Raw genomic sequence first — 21,448 nt, 5'->3', positions numbered from 1 at the left:
ATCACATCTTTCTGTAAGGTCTGGTTGTCAGTCCAAAACCTTAACACAGGGATGTGGAAGTAGGGCAGCTCCCGATCAGGTGGGAATTGAACCCTGGTCACCTGACTCTCATGCCTAAGCTGTTACTACTAGGCCACTGGTCTACACGCACTCTTTAGTGTTCCAATAAGGAACCCATAGCACTGGATAGGCCCAGATCTAGAGCCAAACACAAAGCCCCCCTAGTAAGGGATGTGAGGTACAGTACAGATTTTACCAGTTGTTTATACCATGTAACAATCACCAAAATTCTGAGCAGCACCCTAAACCCTCCAACACATCTGAGGTCCTCAATACATTTGAGGCTCATCTAGCCAGCATTGAAAGTTTGGGAAAAACCACGCTGAAAAGCCCGTTGTACAGAATCGTGTTTAAGCACTCAACAACGTATGTGCCGGCAGTCAGGCCTACATATCTGTAGCCAGTTTCTCTGCAGTTAAGCGTGATTCTGTAAAAGTGCGCATATATTTTGGACATGCCCCCTTCATCATGCGCCTTTTGGAAAACTAGAACATTACTTTCTAGAATATGCATAGGGGGATATGCGCATAAAGTACAATTAGTGCTGATAATTGCTTGCTAGGGGTCAATTTTCAGTGCTGGTTGGCTTGTTAACTAATTAACTTGTGCGCACCAAGTGGCAGTGTGCACAAATTTCTACGCACATCTTTGGACACCATTTAGAGAATTTGGGGGTTAGTGCATTTTGGATTTAATTTATTGTTTGCCTCTTGTTTGTATGTGGGCAGTGATACATACTGCTAAATATCTGTGTATGTGATGTACTTAGCTCTCACGTGAGCATAGCTATCAATATTCAGAAATTTTAATAATCAGATCTGTAAGGTCGATTTTTAGCTGTTTATGGCCATAGCATTAATGGGAAGGGTATACGACAGAAAAGGTGAAAGAAAATAAAACATGATAGTTACTGTATTTGCAAATACCATAGAGGACATAATTATAAAGTGTATACAAATCAAGAAGTAATATTATGTTATTGTTTTAAAAGAATGAATTTTATTTCAAATTCCTTACTTAGTGACATGAAGCCGCTAGAAATCTGCACCTTAAGGACAAAGAAAGGTCACTCTTCCCTCCAACTCCTAGTTCTTTGTCAAAAATGGACACAGTTAATGAGGTTTGTTTGGTACAGCACAAATTCCCAGACACAGATAGAGATCCTTTCAATGGAAACAAATTTGTTTGGGTTTACCAGGTTACTTAGCGATTAATAATAGCCTTGAGATGCAGGTCAGAAAGGTCGTCGTACCAGCTTGCCAACACAATCAAAAATGTGCAGGTAGCCCAGCTTTGTAGGTTCCAAGGTCCCCCAAATAGTGTGCATGAAATAAAATCACCTATATTCCAATTTCTTCTTTCATATTAATAGGCAATGTTCAGGGAGAGGGTGGCAAAGTGGGGGCCATGCCTTTCTGAGTAATTCATTTATTTTACAATTTCATCTTAGGTTAGAAAAAAAAGTTGCACTGCGGCAAGAGCAAAGCATGATGATTTTTTTAAACGTCAGTGTGTTTCATAAGTAACCTTGTATGAAATATGGTATGATCAGCCTTTAAAGGTAAACTGGAATAAAAAAAAAAAAAGCGAGAGAGAGAATTTCTGCAGCTTGAAACAGACTTCTCTGCCCTTTCCTTGCTTTAGCATATAGCCATTCTATTTGTCTCAGATGTTCAGGAGTAAAGAAGGCTGGAAAGAAAAGCTTTCTTTCCTTAATTTTAAATGTTACGTGCCACCAATTAAAAATATTCAGCAAATCAAACATATAAACGTTATAAAGAAAAGTTTTCAGTCTTTTTATTTTTAAATGTTGCATACCACTAATTTAAAAAATTCAGCAAAACAACCAATATCCACAACATTTTAAGGATTGGTCTACAGAAAAACAAAAACAAACAAGCAAAAAAGCAAATCTAAACTCAGCAACTGTCTTTCTAGTGCATCTATTTCTGTTATATAAAATGTGATATGCGCACATGATTTTTCCATTTCAATTAATAAATTCATTCATGTTATAGATTTTAGACTAACAAATCCTTCCTTCTCTCCTTTCACCATCTGCAGTGTCATATATCAACGTGGTTGTTGTAGAAATAAAGGAAAAAAAACATTATCCTTGGTTTTTATTTCCAGTCCTCAAGGGTGGCCAACAGACCAGGTTTTCAGGATATCACTAATGAATTTTGTACTAGGCTGCGCAATTTGGCTTGCTATTCACTAAAACACTTACGAATTCTATCAAATATTATAGAAAAAATTGTACAGGAATTAGAGAAAATTAAAAGTCTTTTTAATTACTCACCCACCATCACAGCATCAGACATCAGTTTCAAGTTATAACAAACTTACAAAATCTAACATCAGTACCTCTGGTAATTATAAGTAATTAGTCTAATTAGATAAAGAAGAGAGAAAGGAGGAAGAAAGTTTGTTCCTCATACAAAGGTCACAGAACAGAGAGAAAGAAAGAATAAATGAAAGAAAGATTCATAGCTATAGAGAACTAGATTCTACCAGGTACAAAGGGGGGGGGGGGGGGGGCAGCAGACCCCTTCGGGAAAAGCATAGGCCAATATGCATTATGAATATACAATGGGGTAGTTAAAAACCTCAAATCAACAATGTTTACTACACAGTACATAATTTGTTGATAACAAATCATCTATGAAATCTTATACATTCACCTTTTATTAAACATTTAAAACGTTGTAAAATTTGATCACAGCATGACCCCCATCAAAGCCATACAAAAGCATCCATTGGGTAACTAAACTAAATTTTAAAATACTACGCATTACAATAAATTTGATACATCATATGTGCTACCTGTCAGTATTAGATTACTTATAAATACTCAAACATTGCCCAGGGCAACATTAAAACTACCCCAATGAACCCCAGAGTCTGAAAGCAGTCAAGCTGTGATAGCTTCAATAATGACACTGATCACTCAAGTTAATTATTGAAATCCTCTTGAAAAATCCTTGCATTGTCAATAAATCTCCAAAAGGGATCCAAACAACAGTTTTACTTTCTTTTTTACATGTAAAGTGATTCTATATATTGTGTAATGAATATGCATGTAAGCAATTTGCATGACTGCTATCTTCATTGTAAAGCATGTTCATTAGGAGTATCGTTAAAACCTGACCTATTGGTGGCCTTCAAGGACTAAGAGTGAAGACCAAAGACATATTGTATTACTTGGCTTGCTTTTCCCTTTCATGAGAAATTTACTTTTCACTTTCTATTTTATTTAATATGCCCTTAAGTAAAGGCTAATGTGAATTTCCCACCTAATTAACATTATTAATTCTATATGCATAAAGGAACAAATGTTCAGGCTTTCATTCAGAGGTTAATTAGAGCTAGCTGTTTCCTGCTAACAAAACTTAGAGATATTAATTGAGCCAAACCCCTTTTGTGAATTCTCCCTTGGCACACATACATAGACTTACAGGGTGTTCTTCAAGAACTAGCATCTCCCTGCTTTTCATTGCTTAACTAATTAGTTTCTAAATTGTTTAATATTTTACAAAGCCAAAACAGATAGAGAATAATTATATAGGGGCCCTTTTACAAAGCAGCAGTAAGCCCAACGCGGGCTTACAGCTTGCTAAATGGGATGTACTGTCGGGCTACCGCAAAAGCCTGGCGGTAGTTCCCACCCCCAGCGTACGCCATTTCCAGTGTTACAAAAATATTTTTATTTTTGTAGCGCCTATGTTTACCTGGTGGTAATCGGGCAGTGCTGCACTGTGGTAAAAGGGGGCCTTAGCATGCATCAAAAACATGTGCTGATGCCAGCGCCCCCCCCCCCCTTTTGCCACAACTTCGTAAAAGGACCCCATAATATGAATGCCCATTGGTAATGTAAATGATTGTTTATTTATTGGCAACTATGATTGTTAAGATTAGACTTAAAATTTCAAGCTTGGGAAATTTACAGCAGCATTTGTACTCCATCCCTGAAATTCTATAAATGGCACTTAAAATTGTGAGTGCAAACTTGGGCACACACCCTATTGTGCATGCAATTCAAGTAATTAATAAGCCAATTAGCACCAGTAATTAGCTGCTAATAATCAATTATCAGCACTAATTGGCCTTAATTGAAATTTGCATATGCATTTTAAGTCACATGGCTCCAAAAAGGGGGTGCAGCCATGGGAGGATCATGGGTGAATCAAGATCGTTCCTAGAATTTATGCATTCTGTTATAGAATAAGGGGGATCTGCACCTAATTTAGATGTGAAGATTTACACCAGGGTTTAATTGGTATAAATTATCACATCTAAAGTTAGGCGTTAACCCCTGGATTCTATCTAGTGCGCCTAGAGATCTGCGCAGAAATCAGCATGGATTCTATAACAATGCGCGTAACTTAAGCTTACGCTAATGAGTGCTGATAACAGCACTTAAGCAATAATGAGCACTAATTGGCACTGATTAGAATTTATGCAGACAACTCACTAAGCGTATTCTGTAACAAAGTTCTCTGAACTTCTAATGCATGCAGGCAAAAAGGGGCATGGTTATGTGTGGGTAATGGGCGTTTCATGGGCGTTCTGAAATATATATGCATAGTAGAATATGGCCAAGTGCGTCTAAATCTACATGTAGGGATTTACGCCAGGTTTTCATTGGTGTAAATGGATGCACATAGATTTAGGTGTTGATATATCAACTAAATGTATGCTAAAAACTATGCACCAATTATACAATACACATAGCACTGATTTCAGTGCCGAGTTTTTTAGATGCCGTATATAGAATCTCTCCCTAAGCGTATTCTGTAAATGGCACCTAACTTTCAACAGTTTGAAAATATATTGTACACTATGTGTATGTCTCTCACAGTGATTGGAGAATTAAAAGTATTCTATGGAGAAAAGAACAGCAGTGAATACATAGGCTACAGACAGTAGAACCGAAAGGTTTAAATCGTAATATTGAATGGAATGCTTTTTTCTGACTAAAAGTTAAGCCTCTCCCTGGATTGCACTTGCTCTCCCGTGATTGGGGGATGTTAGTTTAGGGGTAAGGTTTTGCTGAATGGTAAGCCACTCCCTGGATGGCAAATGCTCCCCTAAGATTGGGGGAAGCAGTATAAGGGGCGTGGTTCACATCGAATCTGCAGGTTGCAAGGATGTTTACAAGATGCTTTGCAGTTTTCTATCTAAAGTTAAGCCACTCCCGAGATTGTACTTGCCCTCCGGGGATTGGGGGATGCATGTTTAGGGGTGTGGGTTTGCTGAGTGGTAAGCCATTCCCTGAATGTTAAATGCTCCCCATTGATTGGGGGATGCATTTTAAAGGGCATGGTTTGCAACGAATCTGCAGGTTGTAGTAATGTTTTTAAGATATTTGTCAGCTCCTTCCCTGGATTGCACTTGATCTCCCGTGATTGGGGGATGCTAGTTTAGGGGTGTGGGTTTGCTGAATGGTATGCCACTCCCTGGATGGTAAATGCTCCCCATAGATTGGGGGAAGCACTTTAAGGGGCGTGGTTCATATCGAATCTGCAGGTTGCAGTGATCTTTAAAAGACGCTTTTCAGCTTTCTGACTTTGCCACTTTTGAAGACACAAAATATATGACAGCTACTATATGGCCTTTAAGGTCCAACAGGGACCTATTTGCAGTGTCCTTCCTGAGGCAGCCACTGTGTGGGCGAAACGAGGTGCACTTGTTGAAGGGTGATGGTAATCAGGATAGGTAGCGTTGTTTAAAATCGGAGGAGCTCCTCCCTGACGACACTGGAAGAACCTTGAACTTTTATATTCTCCAGTTGACCAGCTAGAACGCTGTGCACAGCCAACGGAGGGGATCGTTAGATGCCTGGAGTCCTCTACTAAGGATAAGTGAAAGAACTTTATATGTTTATGCTGGTAGCAAAGTGTTACTAAGTTAAATTATTACAGAGGGTTGATATGTGACAGTGGGTCTGTTTGGGTAGAAATGTATCTAGGTCTGGTTGGGTTTTAGTATGAGAGGAGGAGCTGCCCGTATGTTTGGGTGTAGTTTTTGGGTGTTTCCCCGAGGATAGTGAATGTTATGTGTTTTAGTCTCCCTGTGGTGATTGGGTTTTGTTAATAAAGAGGACAGTGAGTTTTTTTTAGATCAATTGGTTTTCCTTACATAAGTGTTTTACTTTGATCTGTTTTTCTCCTGTTTCTTCTTTACATTGGGACCTATGATATTACTCTACTCCTATTATATATAGGGTTATGATAAACATTGTTGATGTTCACCCTATGAGGAGCTTTGAGGTTCCCTTTTATTTATTTTTATTTTATTTATTTATTGTATTTGTACCCCACATTTTCCCACCTTTTTGCAGGCTCAATGTGGCTTACAGAGTATGGAACTGAAAACGTTGTTACATGATTTGAAGACAAAAAACAAAGACAGTCAATCATAGGCTGAGGTGAAAGAGGAATTCAGATTAAGAAATTTGAATTCTTTGAATTCTCCAATCACTGTGAGAGACATACACATAGTGTACAATATATTTTCAAACTATTGTTAGGTTGACTTGTTAAAGTGTGAGTTTGAAAATTTCCTGGTTTTGTTTAGAGTTTACCTAACTTTCAACACCATTTATAGAATAGCTTGTAGCACATTATTTTCTCTGTGCTATTTATAGAATTTGGTCCTATGTTTTTATATTCACTGGTTATTTTACATAAAATAAGTTATATTTTTTTCAGACCAAAAGCGAGTAGAAGCTAATGACCGATCCAAATATATAATATATAGTATGCATTGCTTGCTTTCTAAAAGGAACATGCCTTTATCTGTTCCAACTTACAGGGCAAATTTAAAAAATACATTGTTTTGATGCAGGCAACAACTTGAAGAATTTGCAGAGATGAAACAAAGAGAAAGAGACAAGAAAGAGATAGAAATGGAAGAGAGGAAAAAGAATTACCAAGCCCGAAAGATGCATTACCTCGTCAGTACTAGGCAGGTTGGTATACCTGAACCTGACAGCTTATACAAGCCACCAGGGCCCCCAGCCTGACAGAGATAAACTAGCAGGCTGAATAGGACATGACTAGTTGAAAAGATATCACACAGACACTGCTTGGAGTTCAATTTAGAGGTTTTCTATAGGCAAGAGCAGCATCACGATTGCTGTATGACAACAGAATCATAGGGGCAGAATCAAATCTGCTGGCAGAAAGAGTCAAAGTCAGCAGTTTGATTTGTTGCTATGATAACACAATACAAAGTACATAACCTTGCTTTAAAAAAAAAACAACAACCTTATTTTGATTGGCTTGCTATGATGCCACTGCATGTATGAAGAACTAAAGTTATTAAGCTAAAAAGGGGCTACTGTTTTTTAAACTGAGCTAAGATTTGTGCTAAAATCCAATCTTTTGCTATATTTTCTATTAAATTGTAAACATAATCCTTGTTAGCAGAATTTTTCTTATCAGTTATGTACAGTATAGGTAGATCAGGAATTCAGGATTTACTAATCTGAACTTCTACATATTTTAATCCTTCCAAATCTTTCTTCATTTGTATCGGACAAAGAGATTTGTTGTAAGATATAATTGCATGCTATTGTATGTAAAATAATTCCTGCTATAAATGAACAGCTAATTAAAAACAACTTTTTAATATAAAATCATTAATTAAGGGGCCCTTTTACTAAGCCACGCTAAAAAGTGGCCTGCGCTATTTTTAGCGCATGGGTTTTCCATGCACTGAGACCACTTTTAGCACATCAATTTCTATTTTCCATTCATGGCCATGTGCTAATTTCCCAGTTAGCGTGTAGCAATTAGGACGGGAGTCCTTGCCGCCACCAGTTTACTAGGTGGTAAGGGCTCCTGAGCTCATCCCGCACTAATCAGGCAGCACATCGCAGTTTGCCCGTGGTACCCAATAAGCACAGGGCACGCCTACTCTCAGCCTCCAAACATGTTCCTGTGCTAAAAAATATTTTATATTTTTAGTGCGGATTTGGCGCACACTGATCCCAGAACTACCATGGGACCCTGGGCATGTCCCACAGTAGTGCCTTTGTAATACGCAGTAACCACACATTAGTGTTTACCGCCACTTAGTAAAAGGACCCCTAAATAAATACCTGCAAAATTAGTGAGTGAATCACTGAAATATTTCCTTAGCTTAAATGAAATGATGCTATAATTTACTTTTTCTTTAGGTATACAATATGCAAAAAGTATTTCAACTTAATATATAGCAATTGTATACTAAGTAAAAAAAATATGCAGACAAGTTCATTCAAAATATTGGAGGTATCATTGTGTGTCTGGGCTGTCTAGATGTATAAGCTATATTGGCTTGCTGGTCTAGGGGTATGATTCTTACACTTTGGGTGTGAGAAATCCTGGGTTCAATTCCCTGATGAGCCCTGCACTTCTCTTTCTGTGGCCAGGAGAGGAGTAAAAAGCTCTGCTCTGTTCAAACTTTTGGATTGGAGGAGTAACCTAATGGTTAGTGCAATTCCCACTGCAGCTCCTTGTGACCCTAGGCACGTCACCTAACCCTCCATTGCTCCAGGTTTAAAAAAAAATTAGATTGTGAGTCCACTCAAGATTGAATAAGTACCTATATATAAACCGCTTTGATTGTACCACAGAAAGGTAGTATATCAAATCTCTTCCCTTCCCTATTGCTGTTTCTAAAGATTCCAAAGATAAGAAAAGAACAATGATTGGAGTTAGGAGAGGGAAGATGGTGCCCTAGAGAGCAGACTTGCCCAGAGTTTTTTCCCTTCATTTCTACTGCCTAAGAGAAGACCAAGGATGCCTGCTTCCCTGATTTCAGGAAAGCAAAGACAAAGAGTACTCATTTTACATTTCCCCAGCTGCAGAAATGAATCTTACAAAACAATCCACAATGCTAACTTTTCTTATCTGGTATTCTCTTCCTAAACAAATTAGATATACTATTGATTATGGGATATTTTTTAATTTATTGAAAACTGACTTTTTGTTAGCTCAATCTTCATCAATATTAGAACTCAGTGCTGAGTATTATTTAGTTCCTTATATTTCACTTCTTCCTGACGCCCAACTGAATTTGCCCCATCACTTCCTATATATTATTTTTATGATGTAACTGTAATTTATTTCTTTTCTTTTATGTTTATATTGTAAGCCTCATTGAACCTGAGTTTCACTTGAGCTAGTGTGGGATAGAAATTTCATAAATAAATACATACATACATACTCCATCCTAAACGGTACAGAAATTAGAAACATTTTCTATGCATTTACTGTCTACCAGGGTAGTCCCGCCTGAAGTGGAAGAAGGTGAAAGGGAGCCCTCTCCACTTCTGGGAAGTAGTGTTTCATTATCCCCCAAGGAAAGAGAGCCTCCGGGTAATCCTGCATTAAAGCAGAGGAGTGTGGGGGATGCGAGAATAGTGTCAATTTACAATCGCTTGGCTGTTTAGCCCCCCCAGTTCTAGGAACAGCAAGAGTGTTGGCGTCCCTAAAGCAGGATGAAACATATACAGGAAGTGAACCAGGAGAATATCATCATAAGTAGAGAGCAAATGGAAGCCAGCAGAAACCTAGGCATGGAAGCTCAGCTTGGAAAGGTACCAGTCACTGTGTTTGAACCAACAAGACCTACAATGTTTATACTAGAGAAAATTTGGAAGACAATACTTGCTCTGGGTCAATCTATAACTTTTCAGACTGCTACACAGGCTGATAAGATCTCTAATCTGGAACAAAAGATTTACAGAAACCAGAAGGTAACCGAACAACAAAGTCCCACAGGACAAGCAATAGTACAAAAGGAAGTGGGAACGGAGAACCTCAGGAACAATGCAGTTAAAGTTTATTGCTTAAAATATGCATAAAATCAATACTAAAAATACAGTGTGTATAAAACAATACACAATGAAATAAATATACTAAAAATTCAGTAATGTACACTAAAAGTAATGTCAGTGCTCAAGACTTGACATGACACCGTGTTTCAGCATGTAAATAACAGTTGGCAGAGATGCCTTATTTCTTCAGCAAAGTGATTTAGCTTTGAACACTGTTACTTTCACTTTTGGAATATTTACCTTTGATTTCTGACACTACCGTTCTCCATATTGTGCATCTGTACACACATGCACGTTCTTTTTAAAGATCTCTTTGCTTTTGTTACCTAGCAGTATTTTTTGACATACTCATTGTCAGACTTCTGAGGCAGGCACGTTACATGCCAAAACAGGGTGTCCCAAATCCCTTCCGATACACACACGACAAAAACAAAAACCCGATGTTTCAATAATGGCTCGAAATACCCACTTGAACTCCCCCCCTCCAGTATAGAATTGAGTCTTTGACATAACCCACCTGTCCTTGCCCCTCCAAAAAAAAATCTATGCCCCCTCAAACTCCACCCTCCCCTAATCCCCCTTCTGGCACTTACCTGGGGTCTTCATTCGTGGGTCAGAGGAACCCAGTCACACAAGCAGAACACTGATAGACCCTCATCCAATACAGAATAAGAGACCATAAGTTAGAAAGAAAGTTAAACAGAGCATTTATATGCAGTTGGTTTATTTTTTCTGGGGTCTTGTTTTTTATGCTGTTTATTAACATGTTTTCTCGGTTTTATCCAATTGTTTCCTTTTTCATTTTTTGCCTGGTTAATTTTCTTTTTCTTTTTCCATTTTTCGCCTGGTCAATATTTCTTTTCTATGAACCGTCATATAGATATTTTTTCCAGTGTTGTCATATATACGCAGAAAGTTGTTTGTGCAGCGCTGCGTACGCCTTGTAGTGCTATAGAAATGCTAAATAGTAGTAGTAGTAGAGTAGACATTTTTTTCTTCTTACACATTTTTTTCTCCTTACACCTTTTTTTTTTGATGTCCAGATGATTTCCATTGCAATTGAGCTACAGGAGCCAGCTCTCATAAATTGAATATTTTTAGATCGTTTTAGATGCCACCGCTTTCCTCCTAAGTTTGGGTGAGGAATGAGAAATTTAGTGAAGGGTCGGGATGAATGGAGGAAAAGTTTTGGTGAATAGTCCCAGGGAACGCAAAAAGGTAACAGGGGACATAGGGTGTAAAGGAAGGTTGAGAGCAAAAATGATTGGTTGGGGCGGGGGTATAAGCACAGGAGAATGAGCAAGAGGAGATGGAAATCTGAACAAGAAGGCTGAAAGGGGAAAAGTGCAAGGGAGGCCAAGGCACTGTTAAGTTGAGCATTGGTGGGGAGGGGGAATGAATTTGCAAGGGGGACTGTGGGAGTGAACAAGTGACAGAGGGAGACTGACAGGTTGAATGAAGAAGGAAGGGCTAAATGGATGAGGTTGGGGCAGTGGCATCCCTAGGGGGGGGCGGTGGGTGTGGTCCGCCCCGAAGCAGAGGGAACATGGAACGAATGGACAGGCGCGCACGGCACCACCCCCCCCCCAGCGGCGTGCACCCGGGGGGGGGGGGGTCTTTAACCGTGGGGTGTCCTTTTGCCGGGGGGGGGGGTCATGCTGCATCCTGGAGGAGTGCTGCACCCTGGGGGGGGGCGGGGTGCATCGGTGATCCGCCCCGGGTGTCAGCCCCCCTAGGAACGCCACTGGGTTGGGGGTAAGAAAATAAAGAAGGAAGGCTATAGAGTTAAAGTGAGCAAGGGGACTGGAGGAGTGAGAGAGTTTATAAGGGAAATAAGAGGCTGAATGGGTGAGACTGAGGGGTGGCAAGCAAGAGAGTGAGCAAGGGAGCCTAGGGCATGAAACTGAGCAAAGGGCCTGTAGGAGTGAAGGTGCACAAGGGAGATAGGCAGCTAAACCATACTGAAGTATGGTTGTGCCCTGTACAACTTGCATGGCACCTCCACCCCCACCCTCCCTTACTGCTTCACCACTGCTAATGAGAGGAGTCAGTGGGCTGGGAGCAATTTATGTGCCCCTCTATATTTTTGCACTGTCTAGCTGCACCACTTTTACAGCCCTTGGTACATCACTGATAGGAAGTGACAGAGTATGTGAGGGGATAGGGATGAGATAGTAAGGGAGTTAGAGAATAAGCAAGGGAGATGGGGGTGAGAGAGTGAGTACTTATAGAAAGACAAACAGTACCTGGTATGGAGGCAGCACTTTATCTTCTGATCCTCATCAGAAGATCAGGAACACACAGGCCCACTTATTACTTCCAAATATAGAAAAAAAAAACCTACCAGCATGCTAATGATTTAGGTTAATTGACTAATTCAATGGAGACATTCCTTCAGAGATGCTAACAGGGGCCAGTTCTAGCAACCCAAGAGACATTCTGTTAGTGGCCAGAAAAGCAAACAATTATAAAGATATGGTTATGACAATGGTTATTTTTATTTGATATACCGTATTTCTTAAAAAAAAAATCCCAAAACAAAGCAGTTTACAAGTTAAAAGCGGAGACTGAAAAGGAATACAATTTAGTTGATAGGAAAGCAAGAGAGAGTTAAGCAGCAAAGCGCAGCAGAAGATGAATGAGGAAAGGGAGGGTACTGCCCACCTGATCCCACCCTGGGTTCAAGTTTGGCCAAAAGCCTTGCTAAACAAGTGGGTTTTCAGTGCCACCTTAAATTTAGAAAATGAGGCCCCAAGCTGATTTGGCATTATGAAGAAAACACACTTCTGAGATAGGGGAAGTTTGGGGAAAAAGTAGCCTCCAACTGTAGCACTCCAGGATGCATCAATAGGAATTGCTTTCACTTTCTCCGAGTCTCTTTAGAAATATTAGTATAGGCCCAAACTTTCAAAGTATAAAACAATTTATGTTGACTTTGAAAATATATTTTCAAGAACCAGTCGGTAGTATCTGCCCAAGTGGAGATGTTCAGTGGGTCTACCTGGTTAAGTGTCACTGAATATTGGCGGCCAGTCAGCTCATTGTGGTTTCAACCAATTGGGACCCTCACAAATGGTGTCAATCATAGGCGTAGACTGGGGGGGGCGAGGGGGGGCAATGCCCCCCCAAACGATGACGAGGTGCCGCCGCGCCAGTAGTTAAGAAAAAAAAAAACAAGCAGGCAAACGCTCCTCTCCGTCCGCTTGGCTTCCCTGCCCTCTCTGTCTGCGTCCCGCCTTCCTCTGACGTCATTTCCTTTCAGGCGGGACGCAGACAGAGAGAGCAGGGAAGCCAAGCGGACGGAGAGGAGCATGTCCGTCTACCCCCCTCTCTTCCTCCCTCCCTCCGGCGCAGGCAGCAGTCTTTTTCAGCGTTCCTGACAGCGGTAGCGATGTACACGCTGCCTTCGGCTCTGCCCCGAAGCCTTCTCTTCAAGTTCCTGTTCCCGCATAGGTGGGAACAGGAACTTGAAGAGAAGGCTTCCGGGGCAGACTGAAGGCAGCGTGTACATCGCTACCGCTGTCAGGAATGCTGAAAAAGACTGCTGCCTGCGCCGGAGGGAGGGAGGAAGAGAGGGGGGTAGACGGAGTCACGATCTTGGACCGCGTGGGGGGGGGGGCAGCAGAAGGAAGATGGATGGAACTGGGAGGGGTGGGGAGCAGATGGAAGATGGATGGGACTGGGAGGGGTGGGGAGCAGATGGAAGGAGCAAGAGATGGTTGGGACTGGGAGGGGTGGGGAGCAGAGGGAAGGAGTAAGAGATGGATGGGACTGGGAGCGTTGGGAGCAGAGGGAAGGACCAGGAGATGGATTGGACTGGAAGGGGTGGGGAGCAGAGGGAAGGAGCAAGAGATGGATGGGACTGGGAGGGGTGGGGAGCAGAGGGAAGATGGATGGGACTGGGAGGGGTGGGGAGCAGAGGGGATGGACCAGGAGATGGATTGGATTGGGAGAGGTCAGGCACAGCAGAGGGAAGGAGCAGAAGATGGATGGGACGGAGGGATGGTGAGCAGAGGGAAGGAACAGAAAATGGTTGGGACTGGGAGGGTGGGGAGCAGAGGGAAGCCTACTGGAAAGAAGACACTGTATAAAACAGAAGACACTGGGACCAAAGCGAATAGAAAAACTAAATGATCAGACAACAAAGGTAGATAAAGTATTTTATTCAGAATTTATTAATTGAAATATGTCAGCTTTTTGAAATGTGCATCTGTGATATTTTGCCTGTAAATTTCAATTCCTTCCTCCATATTAGCATATTCATTTGCATATGTATATATGCAAATGAATATGCTAATATGCTCCGCCCATCCTTTGCCCCCCCCCCCCCCCCAAATGAAACAGTCAAACTATGCCTATGGTGTCAATTATCAAACAATATATTTTTCCAAATACAAAAAGGATATGTCCTCACAGCATAGGTAATATCATGTGCGGGAAGACTGCCCCAGCTTCAATTTCTTTAGAAGCTTCTGATCCACCTCATTACATATGTGCTCCACTTCCAGTTTATTGCTGTTTCATGGGACCACCTCAGTATTCATCTTTTTAGAGTTATTTAAACATGCATCATCTAGTTCCTCATCAATAATTTTTCTTCAAATTTTCGCTACTTTTTCACTTTATTTTGTAAATTTTCTTCCGTCCCATCGCCATGCCTTTTCCAGAAACATCTCAAATAGTTTTTCCAGTGGTTTTCGAAACATTCACCCACTGTAGGCCTTACTACATGGCCTAGGGCAGCACACTCGGGTATGGTTTTCAAGACTGAATTGTTTAATTCTACTGTGACTGAATCTTTTGGCAACATGCACCTAAAGTGCACCCAGCGTAGCAAGACTATATTCATTACTGATAACTCTTTGGTGCTTGCAGTGTCTGGGGCCCAACCATGACCTCTCTCGATGTAAATTAATGTATTTATTTAGTGGGGTTTATTAACCACCATAATGAAGAGAGTCACCCAAGGAAGTGTAGTTTAGTTTAATTTATTAAAATGTGATATATCACCCAGCCTTAACAGACCACGGTGGTTTTCAACAGAATATAAATACAATAGAAAACAAATAGAAGAGAACTCCATATATCACAAAGAAAAGACCTAACTCATCCACATTGAAGACTAGCTTGACATAAAACTTACAATTTTGTTAATAGTAAAATGACCAAATATAATCATAAATGCAATCAATGAGGTAAACATAGAGACATGCAAATTGAATCCTATTAATAGGAATAACATAATACAGTGTTAGAAATATACACATTAAAACAGCACTGTAAAGCAACCACATAACACATGTGATAGATGTCAGTGGGGACAGAACATTCATATAACACAGATATGATACTTAAGATATTAACAGAATACATATGGAACCCTTAATAGGCAATATATTTGCACTTTCATGTAACACAGATATCATAAACTTGTTAGCACAACACAAATGACCTACCTTAATAGGCATGGATTAGAGCATTGAAATGGCATAGATATGATGCTCATAATTTCTGTATGATACAATGAAACATCTTAATAGGCAGTTGTGAAGGCAAGTGCAGTTGAGACATGTGGAGGGGCATAATCGAAAGGGGTGCCCAAGTTTTCCTGAGGACGTCCTCGCAGGACGTACTGGTGAAGGGGCGGGGGAAACCCGTATTATTGAAACAAGATGGGCATCCATCTTTTGTTTCGATAATACGGTCGTGGACGCCCATATCTCAAAATTTAGGTCGACCTTAGAGATGGTCGTCCCCGATTTTTGCCGATAATGGAAACCGAGGACGCCTATCTCAGAAACGACAAAATCCAAGCCCTTTGGTCGTGGGAGGAGCCAGCATTCATAGTGCACTGGTCCCCCTGACATGCCAGGACACCAACCAAGCACCCTAGGGGGCACTACAGTGGACATCACAAATTGCTCCCAGGTGCATAGCTCCTTTACCTTGTATGCTGAGCCCCCCAAACCCCCAAAACCCACTCCCCACAACTGTACACCACAACCATAGCCCTAAGGGGTGAAGGAGGGCACCTACATGTGGGTACAGTGGGTTTTGGAGGGCTCACATTTACCACCACAAGTGTAACAGGTGGGGGGGGGGGGATGGGCCTGGGTCCGCCTGCCTGAAGTGCACTGCACCCACTAAAACTGCTCCAGGGACCTGCATACTGCTGTCATGGAGCTGGGTATGACATTTGAGGCTGGCATAGTGGCTGGAAAAAATATTTTTTTAAATTTTTTTGAGGGTGGGAGGGGGTTAGTGACCACTGGGGGAGTAAGGGGAGGCCATCCCCGATTCCCTCCGGTGGTCATCTGGTCAGTTTGGGCACATTTTTGTGGCTTAGTCGTAAGAAAAAAAGAACCAGGTAAAGTCATCCAAGTGTTCGTCAGAGATGCCCTTCTTTTTTCCATTATGGGTCGAGGATGCCCATGTGTTAGGCACGCCCCAGTCCTGCCTTCGCTATGCCTCCGACATGCCCCTGTGAACTTTGGTCATCCCCACGACGGAAAGCAGTTGAGGACGCCCAAAATTGGCTTTCAATTATGCTGATTTGGGTGACCCTGTGAGAAGGACGTCCATCTTGCGATTTGTGTCGAAAGATGGGCATCCTTCTCTTTCGAAAATAAGCCTGATAGACACACAAAAGATTGCTAGAACAAAGTTGCTGGGATAAACAGATGGGTAGCTAAACTGAAGGCAGATTATCAGATCAATATTTAGCTGGTGGCAGTGAGTAGCTGCATGTCACTGGCATAAATATAGAATTTTGTGTTCATAAACCAAAACAGCTCATCTAGAAGTTTGAGGTAGATATTAGGTAAAATAGGTGACTATGTAGATCCTTGTAGTATCTCCTGGTTCAGTGCCCAAAGTGGTGATGTGCTATTGTTTTTTATGTGACATCATATACTATATAACTCTTGCTGTATATAGCTAATTCATTGTATGTAAAAGGATACAATCCTCCATTATCTATTTAAATCAGTGGTTCTCAACCAGTGTGTCAGGATACACTTGTGTGTCATCAAGAACTGAGAGGTGTGTCACCTAAAATGTGAGAGACAGGAAGCCCTTGCTTTCATTAACAACTATGTATGACTCCAAGTTGAGGAAAACAGAGCAGAGAATCAGGTACTTGAAATCTGCATGTGGTCCTTTCTTCTTCTCCATTACCAACAATGCTCACTGCTGCCACCAGCCCCAACTGGAAATGTTGCAAATCTAATCTTCGCCACCTAGCAGTCACCAACTTTCTTTATATCATTTTCAGCAATAATGAATAATATAGAAGGGATTTTTTTGTTCAGCCATGAACAGTAGTATTCAGTGTGTCACAGATGCAAATATCATCTCTCAGGTGTGTTACAATGAAAGAAAGGTTGAAAACCATTGGTTTAAACAGATTTTTTATTAATATACTATAAAGATGAAAACTGGTTTAAACTAATTTCCACCTTAAGTACAAAAACACATGCAGGCAAGTAATCAGGGTTATTTTCGAAAGAGAAGGGCGCCCATCTTTCGACACAAATCGGGAGATGGGCGTCCTTCTCTCAGGGTCACCCAAATTGGCATAATCGAAAGCCGATTTTGGGTGTCCTCAACTGCAGTCCATCACGGGGACGACCAAAGTTCATGGAGGCATGTCGGAGGCGTAGCGAAGGTAGGACTGGGGCGTGCTTAAGAGATGGGTGTCCTCGGCCAATAATGGAAAAAAGAAGGGCGCCCCTGACGAGCATTTGGTCGACTTTACTTGGTCCATTCTTTTTCACGACCAAGCCTCAAAAAGGTGCCCAAACTGACCAGATGACCACCGGAGGGAATCGGGGATGACCTCCCCTTACTCCCCCAGTGGTCATCCACCCCCTCCCACCCTAAAAATAAACTTTAAAAAATATTTTTGCCAGTCTCAAATGTCATACCCAGCTCCATGACAGCAATATGCAGGTCTCTGGAGCAGTTTTAGTGGGTGCAGTGCACTTCAGGCAGATGGACCCAGGCCCATCCTCCCCTACCTGTTACACTTGTGCTAGTAAATGTGAGCCCTTCAAAACCCACCTGAAACCCACTGTACCCACATGTAGGTGCCCCCCTTCACCCCTTAGGGCTATAGTAGTGGTGTACAGTTGTGGGGAGTGGGTTGGAGGGGGGGTTGGGGGGCTCAGCACCGAAGGTAAGGGAGCTATGCACCTGGGAGCAATTTGTGAAGTCCACTTCAGTGCCCCCTAGGGTGCTTGGTTGGTGTCCTGGCATGTGAGGGGGACCAGTGCTCTACGAATGCTGGCTCCTCCCATGACCAAATGCCTTGGATTTGGTCGTTTTTGAGATGGACGTCCTCATTTTCCATTATGGCCGAAAACCGGGGATGACCATATCTAAGGTCGACCTAAATGTTGAGATTTGGGCGTCCCCGACCGTATTATCAAAGCAAAAGATGGAGGCCCATCTTGTTTCGATAATAGCGGTTTCCCCGCCCCTTTCCCGGGACATCCTTAGAGATGGGCGCCCTTAGAGATGGTCGTCCCTGTTCAATTATGCCCCTCAATGTGTTCCAGCATCTTTATTTATTTTTAATTTCTTGTATGCCACCTGCAAGCCGAAACTAGTGAAGCAGTGTACATTCAGGTACATGTAATACTGTTAATAGTTGCATTTTCCTCTCCCTCTGGAAGTCTCTGTCACCTGACCTTTGCCTAATGTCTTCTTTCCCTAAGTTAAAGACAGCTCTCAAGACTTAGCTTTTCACTCAGGCCTTCTCTTTTCTCCCATGATTTTCTGCTTCCTATCTCTTTCTTTTTTTTCTCTCCTGATTTGTACCTCCTTTCCTATTGTTTGCTGATCTTAGTGTTTATTATTGTATAAGGTGTTTTATTGTGTTATAACATTATTTCCCCTCCTTTTGTTCCTTTAATTCATCTTTGTCATTTTTGTCTCTCTGTTTCTGTTAATTCGTATTTATTAAGAATGTAAACCGCTTTGAAGTCTCTGATGATAGTATTGTAGGTTGCATTTTAGAGTTTATCATAACATCAGTTTAGAGCACAGCTAGCAGTTGATGGAAGCCTCTGTTTAGTGTTGAACAATGGTTTAGAGCACAGCTTAGCCACTAAAAAGAATAAGAATCTATATTAATACAAAAATTAGAAAGCAAGATAGGGTCATATTTGTGTATATCTTTTTGATATTATTTGCTAGATAAAGTAACCTTTACAGAGAACATTTTGCAAGGGTCTTCCTGTGAGGGAGGAAAGAAAAAAGTGACATATTGTTCAGTTACCTGTCAATTAAACCACAGTGGCTGTTTAAAGAGGAAAGTTGAAAGGGCAAACTAATTGCAATTTGAATCATCAGAGATGTTGTAGAATTGCTCTTACTATACCTCTCTCTCTCTCTATATAGGGTAAAAGGACAGCATCTGGAAATCTGTGTATACTAATGCCTGTAGTATGGGAAATAAGGTTTTGGATCTAGAGGCTGTGATGGAAGATGCTTACTTAGGATTAGTTCTCAATGTACTCAACTTCACAACATATACATCTTTATTCTATCATAGAGGTCCAAGTAATCAGAGAGCTCTAGTGGGATCCATCAGATCAGTGTACCTGCCTCCATATTGGCTAAATAATTTTTATGAGCCAAGCATACTTCTAGAGGCAGTGTCGCAATTCTCATCAATCCAACTTTATGATTTTTACTTATCTTTTCATTATAGTAATCACTTATATTTATATTACTTTTAGCTTTTTCACAATTATCCTTATTCTGAAACTTCAGGTTAGTTCTTAGCTTTCCAGCTGTAGTTATCGATAGATGGTGGAGACTCCTTATCACTGACATAGATCCGTGGAACCATATGAGCTTAACCGCGAAATTGATTGGATGACATTTATCTAAGACAATTATCTAAATTACTTTATCTTTATGTATATTGGACTGCTTGTGCGCGATGATCAGCTGTTTCAGTCCTGTTGGGTTGATTGATGATGACGTGAAGTGTGATTGGCTATAAAGCTCTCTTTAGAAATACTGGACGGCCATCTTAGAAGCTGCCAGAAAGAAGTAGTACTGGTCAGTAACGACTAGGTCCTGTATCGGGGCATAATAGCTCGGTTAATAGTTGAGATTTAAGTTGGTTCTTAATTTATTCTACAGCAGACTACCTTGAAACAGCATGTAGCAAAACATGGATCTATGTCGGTGATAACGGGTCTCCACCATGTATCGTTAACTATGGCTGGAAAGTTAAGAACTAACCTGAAGTTTCAGAATAATTGTGAAAAGGCTAATATAAGTGATTACTTGTCGCGTTCTCGAGGACCTTTGCATTCTGTCAGGTCCTCGAGGCAAAACCGGGAATCGTGAGCCCTTGGACCCCTGCCGAGGAGCGGCAGAGGCAGGCAAGACCACCCTGGAACTGGAACTCTGGATTGGAAGCAGGCAACTGGAACCGGCAGAAAAGGAACAGCTTCACCTGCACTTAGCCACCGTTCCGCTGGAGTTGAGCTCCAGCGTGCGGGTGGCCGGCAGGGCTTACAGGACAAGGCTGGAACTGGAGATCCAGAGGACCCACCCTGGGTCTAGGAAACACAAGGAAGCAATACTAAATACTAGACTGCACTGAGCGCTGCACGCAGCCGCTAAGCCAGAAACACAAGACAGACTATAAAGACAAGACGTACAAGAGCTTAGCAGGAGCAAGGACTAGGGCCACATGCAAGCTAGGCAGAAGGGGGTTCAGGGAATACCCACAGGGTAAACCCACTAGCTAGGTAGAGGCAGGATTCAGGATAAACACTCAGGAAATACACCCTAGCTAGACAGAGACAGGATTCAGGATATACACTCAGGATATACAAGCAGGGTTCAGGATATACACTCAGGATATACGTTAGCTAGGCAGAGCGGGAAACCGGATAACACTAGCTAGGCAGAAACAGGATTCAGGATATACAAGCAGGGTTCAGGATAAACACTCAGGATATACATTAGCTAGGCAGAGCGGAAAACCAGGTAAACACTAGCTAAGCAGAAACAGGATTCAGGATAGACACTCAGGGTATAAGCTAGCTAGGCAGAGCAGAAAAACAGATAACACTAGCTAAGCAGAAACAGACTTCAGGATAGACACTCAGGATATATGCTAGCTAGGCAGAGCAGGAAACCAGATAACACTAGCTAAGCAGAAACAGGCTTAAGGGTTGACACACAAGCTGGGCAAAGCAGGGCTCAGGGTAAACATAGAAGCTGGGCAAAGCAGGGCTCAGGGTAAAGAGAGCAAACCAGGAATAACAGGCCAAGGGTCTTGTGCTGAAGCTACAGCAGCTCCACACATAGCCAGAGAAATAACCCCAGGCTGTAGCTGAGTATCTCCAAACCCAGGCTGGGAACAAACAAAGACGGAGGCTACAAACACTGAGGAAAGCACTAGAAAGACTAGCAGTCCCCAGACACTCAAACAGAGAGGCAGAGCCCACCCGGAAGGACTAGCAGTCCACAGGTACAGAAAGCAGATGGGTAGGAACCCAGAGACAGGCTTAGTAGCAAAGCAACAGAACT

The 21,448-nt window shown here is 41.7% G+C and overlaps 1 protein-coding gene across 1 annotated transcript in view; it reads left to right on the top strand.

Moving 5' to 3' along the window:
• The window catches only part of SPATA17 (spermatogenesis associated 17), a 489,596-nt gene that overhangs the window by 246,199 nt on the left and 221,949 nt on the right, over positions 1 to 21,448 (top strand). The window contains exon 6 of the mRNA XM_030194667.1: positions 6,910 to 7,033. Within this exon, the coding sequence (XP_030050527.1) occupies positions 6,910 to 7,033 (124 nt within the window). The remainder of the gene's footprint in view (positions 1 to 6,909; positions 7,034 to 21,448) is intronic.

This window comes from Microcaecilia unicolor, chromosome 3, assembly GCF_901765095.1.
Source record: "Microcaecilia unicolor chromosome 3, aMicUni1.1, whole genome shotgun sequence".
Classification (NCBI taxonomy): domain Eukaryota; kingdom Metazoa; phylum Chordata; class Amphibia; order Gymnophiona; family Siphonopidae; genus Microcaecilia; species Microcaecilia unicolor.
This window is presented reverse-complemented; position numbering and strand designations above follow the sequence as displayed.